General features: G+C 43.3%; 2 protein-coding genes across 4 annotated transcripts in view; one reads left to right on the forward strand and one right to left on the reverse strand.

Annotated features, from left to right (window-relative positions):
* Positions 1 to 821: 821 nt before the first annotated feature.
* On the reverse strand, positions 822 to 8,759 carry STAP1 (signal transducing adaptor family member 1). Its single transcript, XM_037400744.1, has 8 exons — positions 8,511 to 8,759; positions 6,029 to 6,100; positions 5,236 to 5,349; positions 4,465 to 4,521; positions 3,418 to 3,578; positions 2,666 to 2,794; positions 1,950 to 2,019; positions 822 to 1,191 (listed from the first exon to the last, which is right to left on the reverse strand). The coding sequence occupies exons 1-8, from the start codon at positions 8,646 to 8,648 to the stop codon at positions 1,081 to 1,083; spliced, it is 852 nt and encodes a 283-aa protein (XP_037256641.1). The 5' UTR covers positions 8,649 to 8,759; the 3' UTR covers positions 822 to 1,080.
* Positions 8,760 to 10,344: 1,585 nt separating this feature from the next.
* CENPC (centromere protein C) overlaps positions 10,345 to 14,066 on the forward strand; it is a 33,145-nt gene continuing 29,423 nt past the window's right edge. For 2 of the 3 annotated variants that reach the window (XM_037381610.1, XM_037381632.1), the window contains exons 1-3: positions 10,345 to 10,472; positions 12,808 to 12,854; positions 13,983 to 14,044. In XM_037381610.1, the coding sequence (XP_037237507.1) occupies positions 10,458 to 10,472; positions 12,808 to 12,854; positions 13,983 to 14,044 (124 nt within the window). In that variant the 5' untranslated portion in view covers positions 10,345 to 10,457. Of the gene's footprint in view, positions 10,473 to 12,807; positions 12,855 to 13,429; positions 13,539 to 13,982; positions 14,045 to 14,066 lie in introns of those variants that run through there. The other variant, XM_037381621.1, reaches the window with a different exon arrangement.

Here is a 14,066-nt window from a genome sequence, read left to right on the forward strand (position 1 = left end):
AACTCTTAATTCAATCCAGCTGCCTGGCTGAACTTAGAGGCTAAAAATATTAAATTTGGATCCTACTGCTGATGACTTAGCTGGCTTGTTTTGAAGGCCAGATCCCCGGTTTCCAAGAAAATGGATGCTGTGCCTAAGGTTTGGTGGGGTTCCCCAGCTGTTTGGTATGATCAGCGGGGCTCTTGGTGCCCTGCTGTCTTCCCTCCTTACTAGCTGTGCAGTTTTGTCCTCCTTTTGCACTCACTGGGGCTTGTCCCAGCCCATGGAGAAGGTAGTTCAGATAGCTTGACCAACAGGGGCACTAACTTATTTTTGTTAGTTTCCTGAAGTAGTTCATGGCAGGGTTTGATGAACATCCCTGCTGGTGTGTAGAAGGGGTGGGAATGTTCAGCTGGGGAGGAGATACCTCAATTTGCTTGAATTTATGCCCTTTGTCAGTTGCATAACATGGGGAATGCCCCAGCTGCCTTACTTGGGAAGTTCCAGGTCCTGTAAGTGTTGCATGACCTTGCAGAGAACCAGGAACCTCCGGTTTAAGCTACCCAGACTTGTATTTTCAGCTTTTTGGTCTGTATTGCAACTCTCTGGCAGTGCTCAAAGCCCCAGCAGAGGTGAGGCATCCCTGCTGTCTCTGTGGGATGTCACAAAGGGCACAGATACTGTTACAAGTGAATAGACAAGAAATGGGGTTTTTAATGCAAAGAATTTATTGCACTGCGAGCCAATGACAGAATTGAGCGCACAAACACTGTCTGGCTATATTCAATATAATATTTCCCCATTGCATTTTGCAGGGGCAATGTATCCTCTTTTTTTTTTTTTCTTTTTCCACGTTTAATCTAGAGGAATTGGGGTTATTTGCCCTCCCCAAATCTCAGAAGTTTCCCTGGGAGAAGCTGTATCACATTCTTGGTTTAGTGCCAACAGAGCTGTTCTAGAAATTCAGAAAGAGTAGCTTGGGGAATGCCTTCTGTTTATCTCCAATGGTGTGGAATTCCTGTGCTGCTTCTTGTGCCCCTTATATTTCTTTTTTTTTTAGCAGGGCCGTTCCTGTGTGCACCTTCAGCAACCAGCTTGCTTTCATAACACTGGGTCCTCTGCAGTGTGCATCTGTATGACAAATGGCTTCAGGTTCCCTTGGGTTTGGGTCACAAAGTAATTGACAACATCCTGAAGGCTTGGCAGTGTCACCTGTTCCCCAAGGCAAACAAAAAAACACCAAATGAAAAACCCCATCAAATAAAATATGCTACATGTGTTGAGAATACATTTTCAAAACCATGCTGGCAGGCTGGGATAGCTAGGCAAAGTTTCCCAAACAACTGATACTGTATTTACATCCAGCATTTGGATGCAGTGAGGTCTAGGGCAGCCCTCTGCAATCTATGGTCACATTTTGACCCTTCCTTCCCTTCTATCAAGTGAGTAAACAAACCAAAAGAGAGATTACTTTCTGCGCTCTTCAATGACCGCTGGTGCTCATTCGGCAGGTGCTTTTTCAAACCAATAGGATGTTTCTTGGGCCACGAGTTAAGCATGTCCAAGAAAAGTGGAAGAGAACAGTTTTAAACCAAATAACAGGGTCCATACAGCCTTGATTACACTTCAATTCAGTTAATTTTATTTCTCAGAGTTTTCAGACTTAGTACTGAAGCTTGAATTTTTTTTAAAAAATAATTAAGCAATCTTGGGTGTTTGTGAGTGGTTTCACTTTAATTTTGTTAGGGAGAAGATACTGATGTGTGTGTAGGGTGCCCTACTTTTCTAGATCTTAAAAGGTAACTTGCTTTTTGAGATTTAGGTTAGACAAACGAGAGGTGAACTCGCTGCGTGCTTTACTTTGACTTACAAGTGATAGTTAGGAATTTACTAAAGCTTTTCTAATTTTCTGCAAAGTAGTACTTCTTATATCTGCTTAAGATTCTTCAACAAGGGAATTGCTCGCTTACCTGTCTTTCCAATTCGACAAAGTAACTTGTTCCTTTGGAAATCACTTTGTAGTGCTTTAAGTGTGGCGCCCTGAAAGAAAATTAAAGTTGATATGCTGCTTAAAATACTTCTTGATGTATCGTAATTATAAACTCCTTTGCAGGAGCAATCAGTGTACTTTGTAATATTCCCAGAGCTTATTGATGGTGTGTGGCAGGGTTTCTTTTTTCCTATTTTAGATTAGAAACACTAAGAATTGCAAATGTCATTCCTGGTGTCTCAGGCACCTCTTGTTCTGAAGCTCTGCAAAAGTTAAATCATGGCAATTCAGTTGAAGTATAGTGTGTTTTCAGACTAAGCTACTGTTTGAAAATACTTGTCTCATTTTTCCTTGTTCATTTGGCAAAGGGGTACAGATTGTTCTCTTTTCATTCTGCGTGATGATTTCTTAAACTGAATAGGGTTTTATGGCAAACAGGGGAAGCCCATTTACTCAAGGAAATGGGCTTTTGCTGGCTGTTCTTTATTGCTTTTTTGTTTAATCTAACTGGCTTTGAAGGAGAGAACCAAGAAATCAGTCTCAGGCCTGCCCCTGATGCCTCTTTTTTTTTCTTTTTCAAAATGCCTTGCCTTCAGGCTAAATGTTTCACATGTCAACTCTGGGTATTAAGAATTCAGCTTTTAATACAGTGCATACTAGTCAAGAATGGGATAATGTATTGTGGAATCAACCTACTCCAGCTCACGTCGGATAGTGATTGCGTAGTTCTTGCTGTCGCTGCTGGGACGCAGGATCAAATTCCCACATGAAGGATTCTTTTCTAACATCTCTATTGCTTCTTGCCGAGATACTGCATAGAAGCACCTGCATAGAAGGGAGAGAGAAATAGCATGAACGTGCATTTTGCTGGCATGGCCATATCATTCCGAGCTGTGTGAAGAGACACAGTCTACCAGGCTAGCACCTCTTCGCAATCCTAGGCTTACCCAGGGTAAGTAGCCATAGCTGCCAAGAGGCGTGGCATCTGAAGGACTTGCAGATTTATGCTTCTATAGGACCATAATTCAGGATAGTAGTGCCTTGGCCTTCTTGGAGAGAAAGTGAAGCTTTCGTACAGCTGTGACACTTTCTGCACCCTTGGAAAAAAATGCAGGAGTAACCTGGACTTACCCTGGATTTCATCATGGTAGTCAGTATTTTCTCAGAAGGGCAGCCCAACTTGTGGCTTTCCAAAAAGATTTTTTTAACCATAGCAATATGCTGCACTCAGCCTTTTAAAAATAAAAGGCATTGTTGGAAAGCTGCAGGAGTAATTTTTCTCTTAGGAAATATCTATAAAGGCCTTAAGGTAGCTTTTGTTCCTTAAATATTATACAACCCTTGTACAACAGCTGAATTTTGAACATCTGCATGGAAATAATACTTTGAAAGAGGAAGGGAAGACTCTTTAGTCAGGTTGGCATTTGCATAGTTCAGTGAGAACTTACGCTGGTATAGTGGTCAGTGAACAGCTGGGAGGGCTTTTTCTGTTCGAGGATGTGCTGGGACAGTTGTTAAGCATAATCCTTCTTTTCTTTTCCTTCTGTAGCACTTCATGCATTCTTCCAAGTTGCCCAGGTAGTAATGACTCATCTGGTGGAACTGACAGCTGAAAACAAACAGTGCAATTGAAAAGAAAATGAAAGAGTGGACAAACATTGTGAGCAATTGTTTCTGTGTGCACATCATAGCTGATTTCTGAGTGCAGCTGCTGTGCAGAAACGTTTCTTTCCTGCTTGGTTTAAGCAGCTGTGATAATGTGGAAGGTTTGGATGCGCCTCTGCTTTGAATAAAATGCTGCACATGTTTTTCTTAGAGTAGTGAAATAAGGATATCCACGGTGCTGATTTAGAAGTGTGCATTGACAGAAGTGAGAATGATGTAACAATCCACAATGATTATTTTACATTTGCTACTACCAAAGGCTGTGTAAATGTAATTTAACTTATTTCAGTCATCCTTAGCTTTTTAAGTGATTCAGCTAGGCCAACGTAAAGTCATTTTTGAACAAACCATTTATTTTTCCACTGGTCATTATCAAAGAGGGTCTTGCTATTTCCAAAGTGCATTTAACTAAGAAGAGTAGTAGAATAAAATAAAGATCTGAGAGAATCTCTCAGGTGTGCAGTTTGGCCACTTCTTCGGTTATGTCTTTATCCCATGATAAAGACCTAGAGAGTTGTCTCTCTCAGAGCAGGCTCCCTTTTTCATAGCTGCAGGGGATGGACTTGTGCTAGAAGTCTTTTCCTTCCTTAAGAACTGTGTCTGACTAGATGATATGACAGAGTGTGTATTGCAGATAAGCTGGGATTAAATCAGCCTGAATTTTTCTCTCCTAGGCAAAAAAACACCCAAACCCCTTCAACAGTTCAGTGTGTGCGAGCACCCTCAAAGTGAGGCTTTGTGCCTGTGGAAGCCAACTTCTGGCATGCACGAGGACAAAACCTCCTTATAGAAACTTCTGCCATGAAGTAAGATATAAAACTCCTCCATACCCTTGTTACAGTGAGAATAAAACCCTTCCATTCTTTTCCATGTTCACAGTCATTAGCCTGAGAAAACAGAAAATGGCACTGTAAGAACAACTACGATCAAAAAAAAAAAAAAGAAAGAAAGAAAAAGAAAAAGCGTGGTATGTCATGTGGAAGCCTCAAATAACTCTCACCCTTTTAGAAGTACCATGCCTGGAAATGAGCTCCCTGCCAAGCTACATCACACCCCGAAACCCTGCACTTCCCCAGTGCTCCACGTCCAATTAGAGGGAGAGGGCGGAGGTGTGAAGGTAAAAGATCATATACTCTGTGGGATCTTTTCGTTTTAGATCATAAAGGAGAAGGTTATGCTGAGGAGACAGGTGAGTCTTGAGTAGAAAACCTAGCCAGTCCCTGAGCACTACAGCCTGTACGGCTTCTGCATGGTGGGCTGGTCAGTTTTTTATCCCCTTGGTTTTACAGGTGACATGGGCCTGTCAGTGTCATACTTCCTGGTTTCTCTTGTATATTTTCTCGTTCAGTTCTTTCCTAATTTCATATTCTCAGATACTCCTGAGAAAATGTTCTAATGCCTCGAGGAGGGGTTTCCCTGGTGTTGGGTTCTTCTGCCCTGCCTCCCTCTATGACTGCCTTTTGGTGCTGCCTGGCTGCAGGCTGCACGCTTAGGGTCAGGAAGGCAGCTCTTACTGTCACACCAAAATGGAGCTCTGAACGGCTGTGGGAGACGGAGTAGAGTACTGAGTGGCTTACAAATCACAGCTTTCCTCTTTTTACCTTCAGTTCTAGTTCCCCATTTGACAGCATCAGGATGAACTGTGCAGAGCCGTTTTCATCTGGAGAAACGTTGGTTGCCGAGATCAAAGCTGATATATCTAATTTCTGTGAGTACTAAGGAGGGGGGAAAAGAGAAACAGCACAAGCTGTAATTTTCAACAAAAAATCTAGCAGCTCTCCAAAGGAATTTGTTTAGAAGAAAATATATTGAAACTTTTTTTTTTTTGCTAGAACTTGGGTTAAGTTTAACTGACAAATGTGCCAAAGCTCAGTCCTTTGCTTCTGCTTACAAAAACTCTTCTCACCAACAATGTACCTTCTGGATTTTTCTCATCTTCATAATCACAAATAGATTAATTCCATGAGACCTCCCTGAGTAATTGCTTTGTGATTCCGACTAAACCCTCAACCAGAGTACACCATAATAATATGAAGCACTTTTTCCTCAGCTGCATAAAGGAAAGTTGTGTTACACACAATAATTTTACCCTTGTGCACAGCTGAGGGAAGACCACTCACTGAATTATGGAGCAATGTGGATACATTTCGAGCTCAGGTGCCAAAAAATACTCCTTTTTTGTTTTTATGAGGCAAATTAATATGCTATGGCTTGTTTTATTCTGTCTTTTTTTAATCTCAGACTTTGTTACAATGTTCAGTACTATTTGTTTGGGCTGTACAGATGAGAGAGGAAAGGGTGCTGAGAGGTGTCGAGACTACATAAGGATTACCTGATGTAAATAACTGATGCAGTTAATCAGATGTGTAGTTATAAAGATAGCACATTACTCACTGTTGGGGCTTTCTTATCATCATAAAAGAAGAGCATGGTTCCTCTGAGTTCTGTCCAATACATTCTAAATTCCTGTTGGAAAGGAGGAAGTGTTAGTCTGTGAAGATGATCTTTTCGCTTCACTCAAGATTCTGAAAGTGAAAGAACTGCTAAGAAAAAAACTATCATCATATGTTAGTTTTCAGTGTTTTAAAGATCATTAAAGAGCAAGTATTTATTTTGCAGGCAGTATATGCAAAAAAAAAGTTCAGTAAACAATTCTTTACAGGTAGAAAAATATATAGGCTCTAGACTTTGTTTTCTGGTGTCCTAATTGGGCATGGAACTAGAAAAATTTACTTATTTAAATGTTTTACACATTTGCCAATTCGTCAAACAATTTAAAGGGGATACGTAATGGAAGGAAAATGTATTTTAAATGCCACTTTGAAATCTTGGTCTCCTTGAAAATCATACTAGTGGAAAATAGTGTGAGATGAACATGTGTAAAGACTGATCTTCTGAATGCCGTTCTCTTGAAGTGCCTATTGGCAATGAATTTTGATCCTGGCAGTTTACTTGCTATAGGGAGATGATCATGGAACTTGACGGTAGTCTGACCTATTAACTGGACTTCTTGCATTTGAAGTGGTATTCTGCGTTCTTTAAATTATGTGTAGTTGCGTTTGTAAACCAACGGCGTGCCAAGGTAAATATGTTTGAGACTTCTAACTGTTCCCTAATGCAGTCATGCCAGAGTGATGGGAAAGGTTTTTCTGTTGTCATGTGCCCTTGATAACCTGAAAACTACAGCTGTTATGTGACAGGAAGGCAACTTCTGTAAACCAGCAACTGATCTAGTTTTCAGCATGTTCATTGTTTGCTTTTGGGGTGGCTTTTTTTTTTTTTTTTTTTTTTTTTTGAGGCAGGGTTTAAAAGACACAAAAACTGAGAAAAGAAAAGAACTTGTATAGTCTGATAAGTCATACAAATTAGGGTGAACAACATTCCCTAGAGTATCCTGCAGGTGATCCTTGCTCTTTACCCTGCTAGCTCCTCCTAACTCTTCTTTCTGGTGGTTTCTGTCAAATTACTAGTGTAAAACCTCTATAGCGTTCAGCCTCTGTCCCTAACCTCTGAGCACTGCAGCGTTGTGTTGAGGTAAATGTCCTCATCAAACCACCTGTCACCGATAAGTTAATGAGGGTTGCGAATGCTTGCTGTGGTATGGGGCTTGGATGTCATGGGAAATTTTTTAACTGCACCTTTTGAAGTGGGCTTTCTGCTCTATGGAAATGTAGTAAGAGTAGTTGCCCAGGAGCACTTTTTATGTTTTCAAAGCCATGAATAGGTTTTTCTCTTGGGCCAGCTGGTCTGTCAAAAGTGATAATACACCTCATCAGTCCCACGTAAGTCTCTTCAGATCAGCTGCATATTACTGCTCAGCCCTGTTAGTTTTTGTTATTCCAGTATGGTAGTTACTGCATTTCAGAAGGAGGGATTGTTCAGGGGGGAAAAAAGGTTTTACATAAAAGGATATTAGTAAAGGAATGTAAGAGGGAGCTTTATTAAACTTGCAGGTGTTCTGCTAGTTACAGAAAAGCCATGTGTTGAATAATTTCTAGTGCTGCAGAAGAATTAATAGTAAGATTATTAGTCTGTTTTTTGTTTCTTGGGATTTCCTGTTTTCTGTGATACATAGTTGCACCTCTGTGAACCACCACGCTATTTTTGTCGTTTGATTATATGTACCTTTAGAACTGCGTGACTCATTTTCTCTGCTCCGTGCTTCTGCACCTACAGAGATGTGAGTGTAGGTAGGGTAAAAATGACTTTGTAACTCTTAAGTACAGAGACCGTTGTCATCAAGTTGATTACACTTTTTCAGTGTTTGATCAGGGACATGCTCTGAATGTACATGCTGTTGTAAACACCTACATGCTTGTGTATGTTACGGATTTGCATCTTAAATAGTTATCTTCAATCAAAAAAATCTTATTTTTTCCAGGTCATCCACATACGTTAAATCATCAGCCCTTACTACAAAAAAATGTAGAGAATCTCACATACACTTCAGGTGGCAGGTACCTAAGTATCTATCTTCAGGATAGATACTGTTCTGCAGCAAATAAAGGATACATCAGAGCAATATAACGATGTCAAACTTTGCTCTGGGTATTAAAAATGTTGCATTAGCTTTTCACCATGTGGTAGCAATGAAATCAGTCAAATTCAATCCATGTTTCAGTAGGTAATAGTAAATTATAATGGGATCCTGGAAATATGGATGGTCACCTTACATAATTTATTTTACTTCCCCCGTGTAATATGAACAGACATAACTAGATAGCATGATTTCAGTGCAACCACTTGTGTCAGCCAGTGCGGAGAAACATTCCCACACCACCACCTCCCCCCCTCCTCCGACCTGTAGCTCCCAGCAATAAATACAGTTTTGAAGAAATATTTCAACACATCCACTTCCCGAGACTGCGTGACTTACCTGGCATCTTGAGTGCCTGACAGACAGGTAGCCTTGGAAGTACAGAGGCAGACCAGTGATCCTCTGCCTCTCCTGGAAGATTTGCCGAGGGGCTGGCTGAGGAGTTTCCTTGGGCTGTTCCCTAATGCTTCTCAGCATCCTTTGGGTATCTCAGCAGGATTTCTGGATATCCTCTGTTGCTGTGCTCTTTTTTCGCCTCTGCTCCCGTTGTTCTCGGTCTGCTCTGTACCAGCCTCAGCCAGAGAACTCGCCTGGTGAGAGGTGGGGAAAAGCAGCACCTCGAAGAGGAAGTCTCTGTACTTGCTTTTAGGTCAGTGCACACCACTGACCTTTTGCTTGGTGTATGATCATGGGGGAAACAAAACCAAAGGGATTCCAAGGATCTTTGCCTTTAGAGCGTGCTTCTCGGGTTTACTCCAGAGGAGGCATTCAATGGATGAGCATGCTGGTGCAAAAGTGCATCATTACTGTGATGGGTCACCTGGAGGTCATGGCAGAAAAGCTGGGGTTTATGGCTTACAACACCCAGCTTCTCATGGGCTGCTGCCAGCGGGGAGCCTGCTCTCAGCTGCCTCTGAAATAGTGCTGAAATTCTTCCTTGGGAATGTGGATTAATTTTGAGACTATCAGAGTTGAACTTTTCTTTAGCGAATGGCTAGGGGGATTACAGGACATTAAAAGTAACATTGGAAAGCAATCTATCTGTCGTTGCTTATAACTGGCAAGGATGAATCAGCTTTGCAACAAGCATGTAGGAAGAAGACTCTTAATTGTGAAAGAACTAATATACCAAAGCCTTTAAAGAAATTGTGAGGGGAGATGGTAGTTCAGGAACCAAAATGTTGGTCCTAATGAAATAAGGGGTGAAATTTCCATCAATTTCACAGAACCACGATGTTTAACTCAAGTTTCTGGCCTTCCCCTTAGCGGTCAGAAAAAATAGGGATGACCCAACTTGGTGTTTTGATGCTGGTTGGTACTAAATGCAAAGCAAAGAAAAAATAGGGATGACCCAACTTGGTGTTTTGATGCTGGTTGGTACTAAATGCAAAGCAAAGATTATTAAAAAAAAAAAAAAAAAAGGAGGGGGGGGGAAGTTGTTCTTGAATGTCTTCATGGCTTTTTCTGTTCCACAGCTGTGCTTGTGTGGGTAATGAGCACGCAAGGAGCTGGTAAGGTGATCTGTGGTGGATCAGACAGCTGCTAGCAATGCTAGCAGAAGAGGGGTTCAGCCTTAACATATGAAAGTTCTCCACGTCATCGCTAAACATGGCTGGGAATAGGTACATGTCCTCAGATTTTTGCAGATTTTTTTGTACATGTTCTCTGTTGATTGCATTTAAATGGCAGAATTCGACTTAGCTGCTGAACGCTGCAGGAGAGCTGACAAACGTGGGTGCCTGCACCTTCGCCCCGGCAAGGCCGGCGAAGCTGAGCCAGCACTTTGTTCCGCGCTTGCCGGTGTGTGATAAAAAGCAGCATTAAAATTGTATCGGGTCTGACTTTTGCAGGTACTGTAAGGCACTGCGGCTGCTGCAGCGTTATGTTCTCCAGCGGTTGTTTTTGCTCGTTGTTGAGTTCTTCACTAATGTTTCAAAAGAAAAAATTGCAACGCCCAGCGGCGGCTGGAGATGCCTTGCAGCGTTCAGGAACCTGACGCCGCGAACTGCCGTTTCCCGGGCGGGGAGTAGGGCTGTGCACCGCCGCCCGCCCGCTCAGCCCGGGAGCACCGCGGCGGGGCGGGGGCGCCGGCTACTGCGCAGGCGCCACAACGGCCCGCGAGGATCTGGGCGCGCGCGCCGGCCGCCGACCAATGGGGTGGGCGGGAGGGGGCGTGGCCCTCGCGCGGCAGGAAGACGGTCGACGCCGGAAGGTGGCGGGGGCGTGGGCGCGCCGGCTCGGCTCGGCTCGGCTCGGCAGGCTTAGTACTCGTCCCGGCGGCCTGGGATGGCGGACGCCCTGGTGAGAGAGCGTGGACGGGGGCTGGCGGCAGCGGCCGTTCCCTTCCGACCAGCCGTGGCGGGGACCTCTCCTGGCCGCGTTCCGGGCGGGCGGGCGGGCGAGGCCGTCCTTCCGTGCGGGCTGGGCGTCCCGCGCCTTCCCCCGGGGAAAGCGGGCCCGCTGTCGTTCTCGGTGCTGCCTCCTGGCCCCGGCTGGTGGCAGAAACCCGTCCGCTGTGTGGGCTTGTCTGTCCGAGCCGCCTGCAGCCGCGCCTGGCGCTGGTGTCCGGAGCTCCCCGCGCGTTACCCTCGAAGCAACCGGTGGGTGACTGGCCGGGCGGGCTGGGGACGGACCCATCCTCCTCCCGCCGCCCTCTGCCAGAGGCGCGCGGGGAGCTCCAGTTTTAAAAGCCGTTTATGTATAGTGAGGTGTGAACGTAACAAGAAATAAACTCTTAAAAGCTCTTTTGGACCCGTTACAGGAATTTTTCATTTTCTTATGTGGAAGGTTGCTTGCCAGTTGGTTATACTGCACTCTGCCGCAGGGGGAAGGAGTGTAAGCCCAAGTGACCGATTTGCTGTGGAATATGGTTCTGCACTGTTTATGAAGTGATGACTTCTGGTTAGTCGTTTAATCTGATTTGCGGTGGAAAAAAAAAATTTGCGGTGGAATAGATCTTCATGTGTATTTTAGTTATTTTTGTTACTAGAAGTAATTTCCAAAGAGGAATCACGAAGAAGTGCAAAGTACTTTTCCTAGTGGAAAAGGGCCTCAGGGTTATTGGTGGACAGCCGGCTGAACCTGAGCCAGCAGTGTGCCCGGGTGGCCAAGAAGGCCAACAGCATCCTGGCTTGTACTGGGTATAGTGTGGCCAGCAGGACAAGGGAAGTGATTGTCCCCCTGTACCCAGCACCGGTGAGGCTGCACCTCAAATCCCGCGTTCAATGTCGGGCCGCTCGCTGCAGGACGGACACTGAGGTGCTGCAGCGTGTCCAGAGACTGGCGACAAAAGCTGGTGAAGGGTCTATAGAGCAAGTCCTGCGAAGGGTGGCTGAGGGAACTGGAGCTGTTTAGTCTGGAAGAGACTCAGGGAGGATCTTATCATTCTTTGCAACTACCTTGAAAAGAGGCTGTAGGCAGGTGGGGGTGAGTCTCTTCTCCCAAGTAACAAACAATAGGACAAGAGGAAATAGCCTCAGGTTGCACTAGTGGAGGTTTAGACTGGATTTTAGGAAAAACTTCTTCACAGAAAGGATGGTCAAGCACTGGACCAGGCTGTCCAGGGAGGTGGTTGGGTCACCGTCCCTGGAGGTGTTTAAAAAACATCTAGATGTGGTGCTTAGGGACAAGGCTTAGTGGTGGACTTGGTGGTTCTGGGTTAATGGTTGGACTTGATGATCCCAAAGGTCTTTCCCAACCGAAACGATTCTCTGATTCTATGAATGTCATTGTGGCAAACTTAGGAAAAATGTGCTGAATTCTGTTGTATTAGGACTAGGTAATCTCCAGATGGCATATGTGCTCTGTTCCAGTTTACACAAATGAACAACCAGTCATAGCTGTTTTTCAGCTAAATGTTTAGAATTTTTTTGAGATGTTTTGTTGTCATGCTGGTGAAAACCTGCGTCCAGCTCTTCAGTTTTTCTTGACTTACCCTTCTGTCCTGTTTTTATCTTCTACAGTCTGCCTGTTTCCAGCTCAGTAGGCTTTACTTCATTTGTTGGCGTAAAAAGTAGCACCTGTCATTTGAATGGTTACTTTAGTTGCAGTAGTGGATGACTGGAGTCATGTGTACTACTCAAATAACTTTAAACTCAGGGTTTAAGTACATGAAGAAGTGCTGAGAATTAGTAGAAACTTTAGTTCTGCCATGGAACAGCTGATGTGCTCTCACTGCCTGTCAACGTGGTCTTTCCTGTGATAAACACAGGGTAAGAATCTCCATGTGAGCACTTCTCACAGAGCAGTGGATATGTTGTAAGGCTATGTGCTAGCTTGCTTTTTAGTAGTTCATTCCTTTTCCTCACTTACAAGATTATTTCTGTAGTTGTCATAGTGTTAACCAAATCCTTAGATTCTCAGTGATTTCTGTCATGTAAGTCTCCTGTGAGTCTCTCTGACTTAAACACAACAGATGCTTGATGGTTCTTGAGGACAGCTGAATTTCTGGCAGTAGTTACAGGGGTTGTAGCTACTATGGCATTCTAAGAAAAGTAGGGCTGCAGTAAATTCTGCTAGTTTCAGATGGATCAGGAATCCTTGAGACTCGTTTACATGGGAAACAGGTCAGTCGCTGGTTTGTTTTTCTGTCAAGTGTCACCATGCTTAATAAAAATTGATTTTTATTTCTTCACAGAATAATTTTAAGAAAGACTACAGAGCAAGATTCTGCCATGGAGGAGGGTAATTTACATTTAAATTTTTATTCCTAGATACAACTGTTTGGAAGACTTATTTTGATTTTGTCTGAGAGCTTAATGTGAAAACTATTTGATGTATTTTATCAAACTGATCCTATGATGTTTCCCAGATTTCTTGTATTTCTTAGTGGTGGGAGGAGCAAATTATGCTGGGGGACAAAGCACCAAGCATTTCCTTTATATTCCTCTGCTGAAGCAGCAGGCTAGGCTGCCTGAGCATGGAAGCAGTAGTCTGTGCAAGCGTTTTGCCTTTCAAGAGGTAGAGAAATGAAGCCCACACAGAGTTCTAGCTTATTTGGCTCTCGCTGGTAAATGTTAGATATGAGTTTGAGTATTTACTTTCTTTAAAGTCATGTCAGAAGTCTGTGAGCTTTCTGTTACTGGAATCCATTTTTAGATACGCCTTTCATGAGCTTACCAAATCTACCAAATTACCTGTTTTTAAAGGCATGTAATAATCATTATGAGAGAAATGCTCCATGGCTTTTTTCTTGTCATTTTGGTTTTGCTCAGCGTGGTCTGGCTTGTGGATCACTTCTGCCATTTTCAGTTTTGCTGGGGAGGTTTGAAATAGTAATCCAAGCAGCTGACCTGTTCGCTTGCGTATGACTTACCTCAAGCCAATTCTTGGTGCTGAAACTTCTGTACAAGTACAGGATAACTGTGGGTAAGTGGTAGAAAGAGAAGCAGAGAGTGACTCGCATGATGGGATAGATGTGCAGCCTACACATTTCATATCTGGGTTTGCTGAGACTGGATCACTGCTTGATCCAGCAACACTACTTGAGGACTGATTTTTTTAAAAATTTATTTCACACAAGAATCTCTCATCATCCCAAAGGCCTTTTACCTGAGTGCTGTTGCGGTAGTTTTCTTTTAATTCCCATCATAGTCTGTGGCAGCAGGACTTTTTCTCCTGAAATCCTTATTTAGACAAGTTCCTTTGCAGACAGCTGTGCAAGGAAGCGGTAGGGAAAATCTATTAAAGTTGGGACTAGTGGAAATAATAATTAAAATATTAAGTAGTAAGAACTTCACTACTTTTGTATTGCTGGGATAGGAACATTTTGTATTTTTGACTGAAAATATTTTTTTTTTCTCTTCTTTCTAGAAATAAGGTTGATGTACAGCCAGGTCAAAGCATACTGAAATTCATAAAGGACTGCTTTGAAAGTAAGCTTTTATTTGGTGTTTT

The sequence above is a fragment of the Falco rusticolus genome, chromosome 1 (assembly GCF_015220075.1).
Source record: "Falco rusticolus isolate bFalRus1 chromosome 1, bFalRus1.pri, whole genome shotgun sequence".
NCBI classification, from domain to species: Eukaryota; Metazoa; Chordata; class Aves; order Falconiformes; family Falconidae; genus Falco; species Falco rusticolus.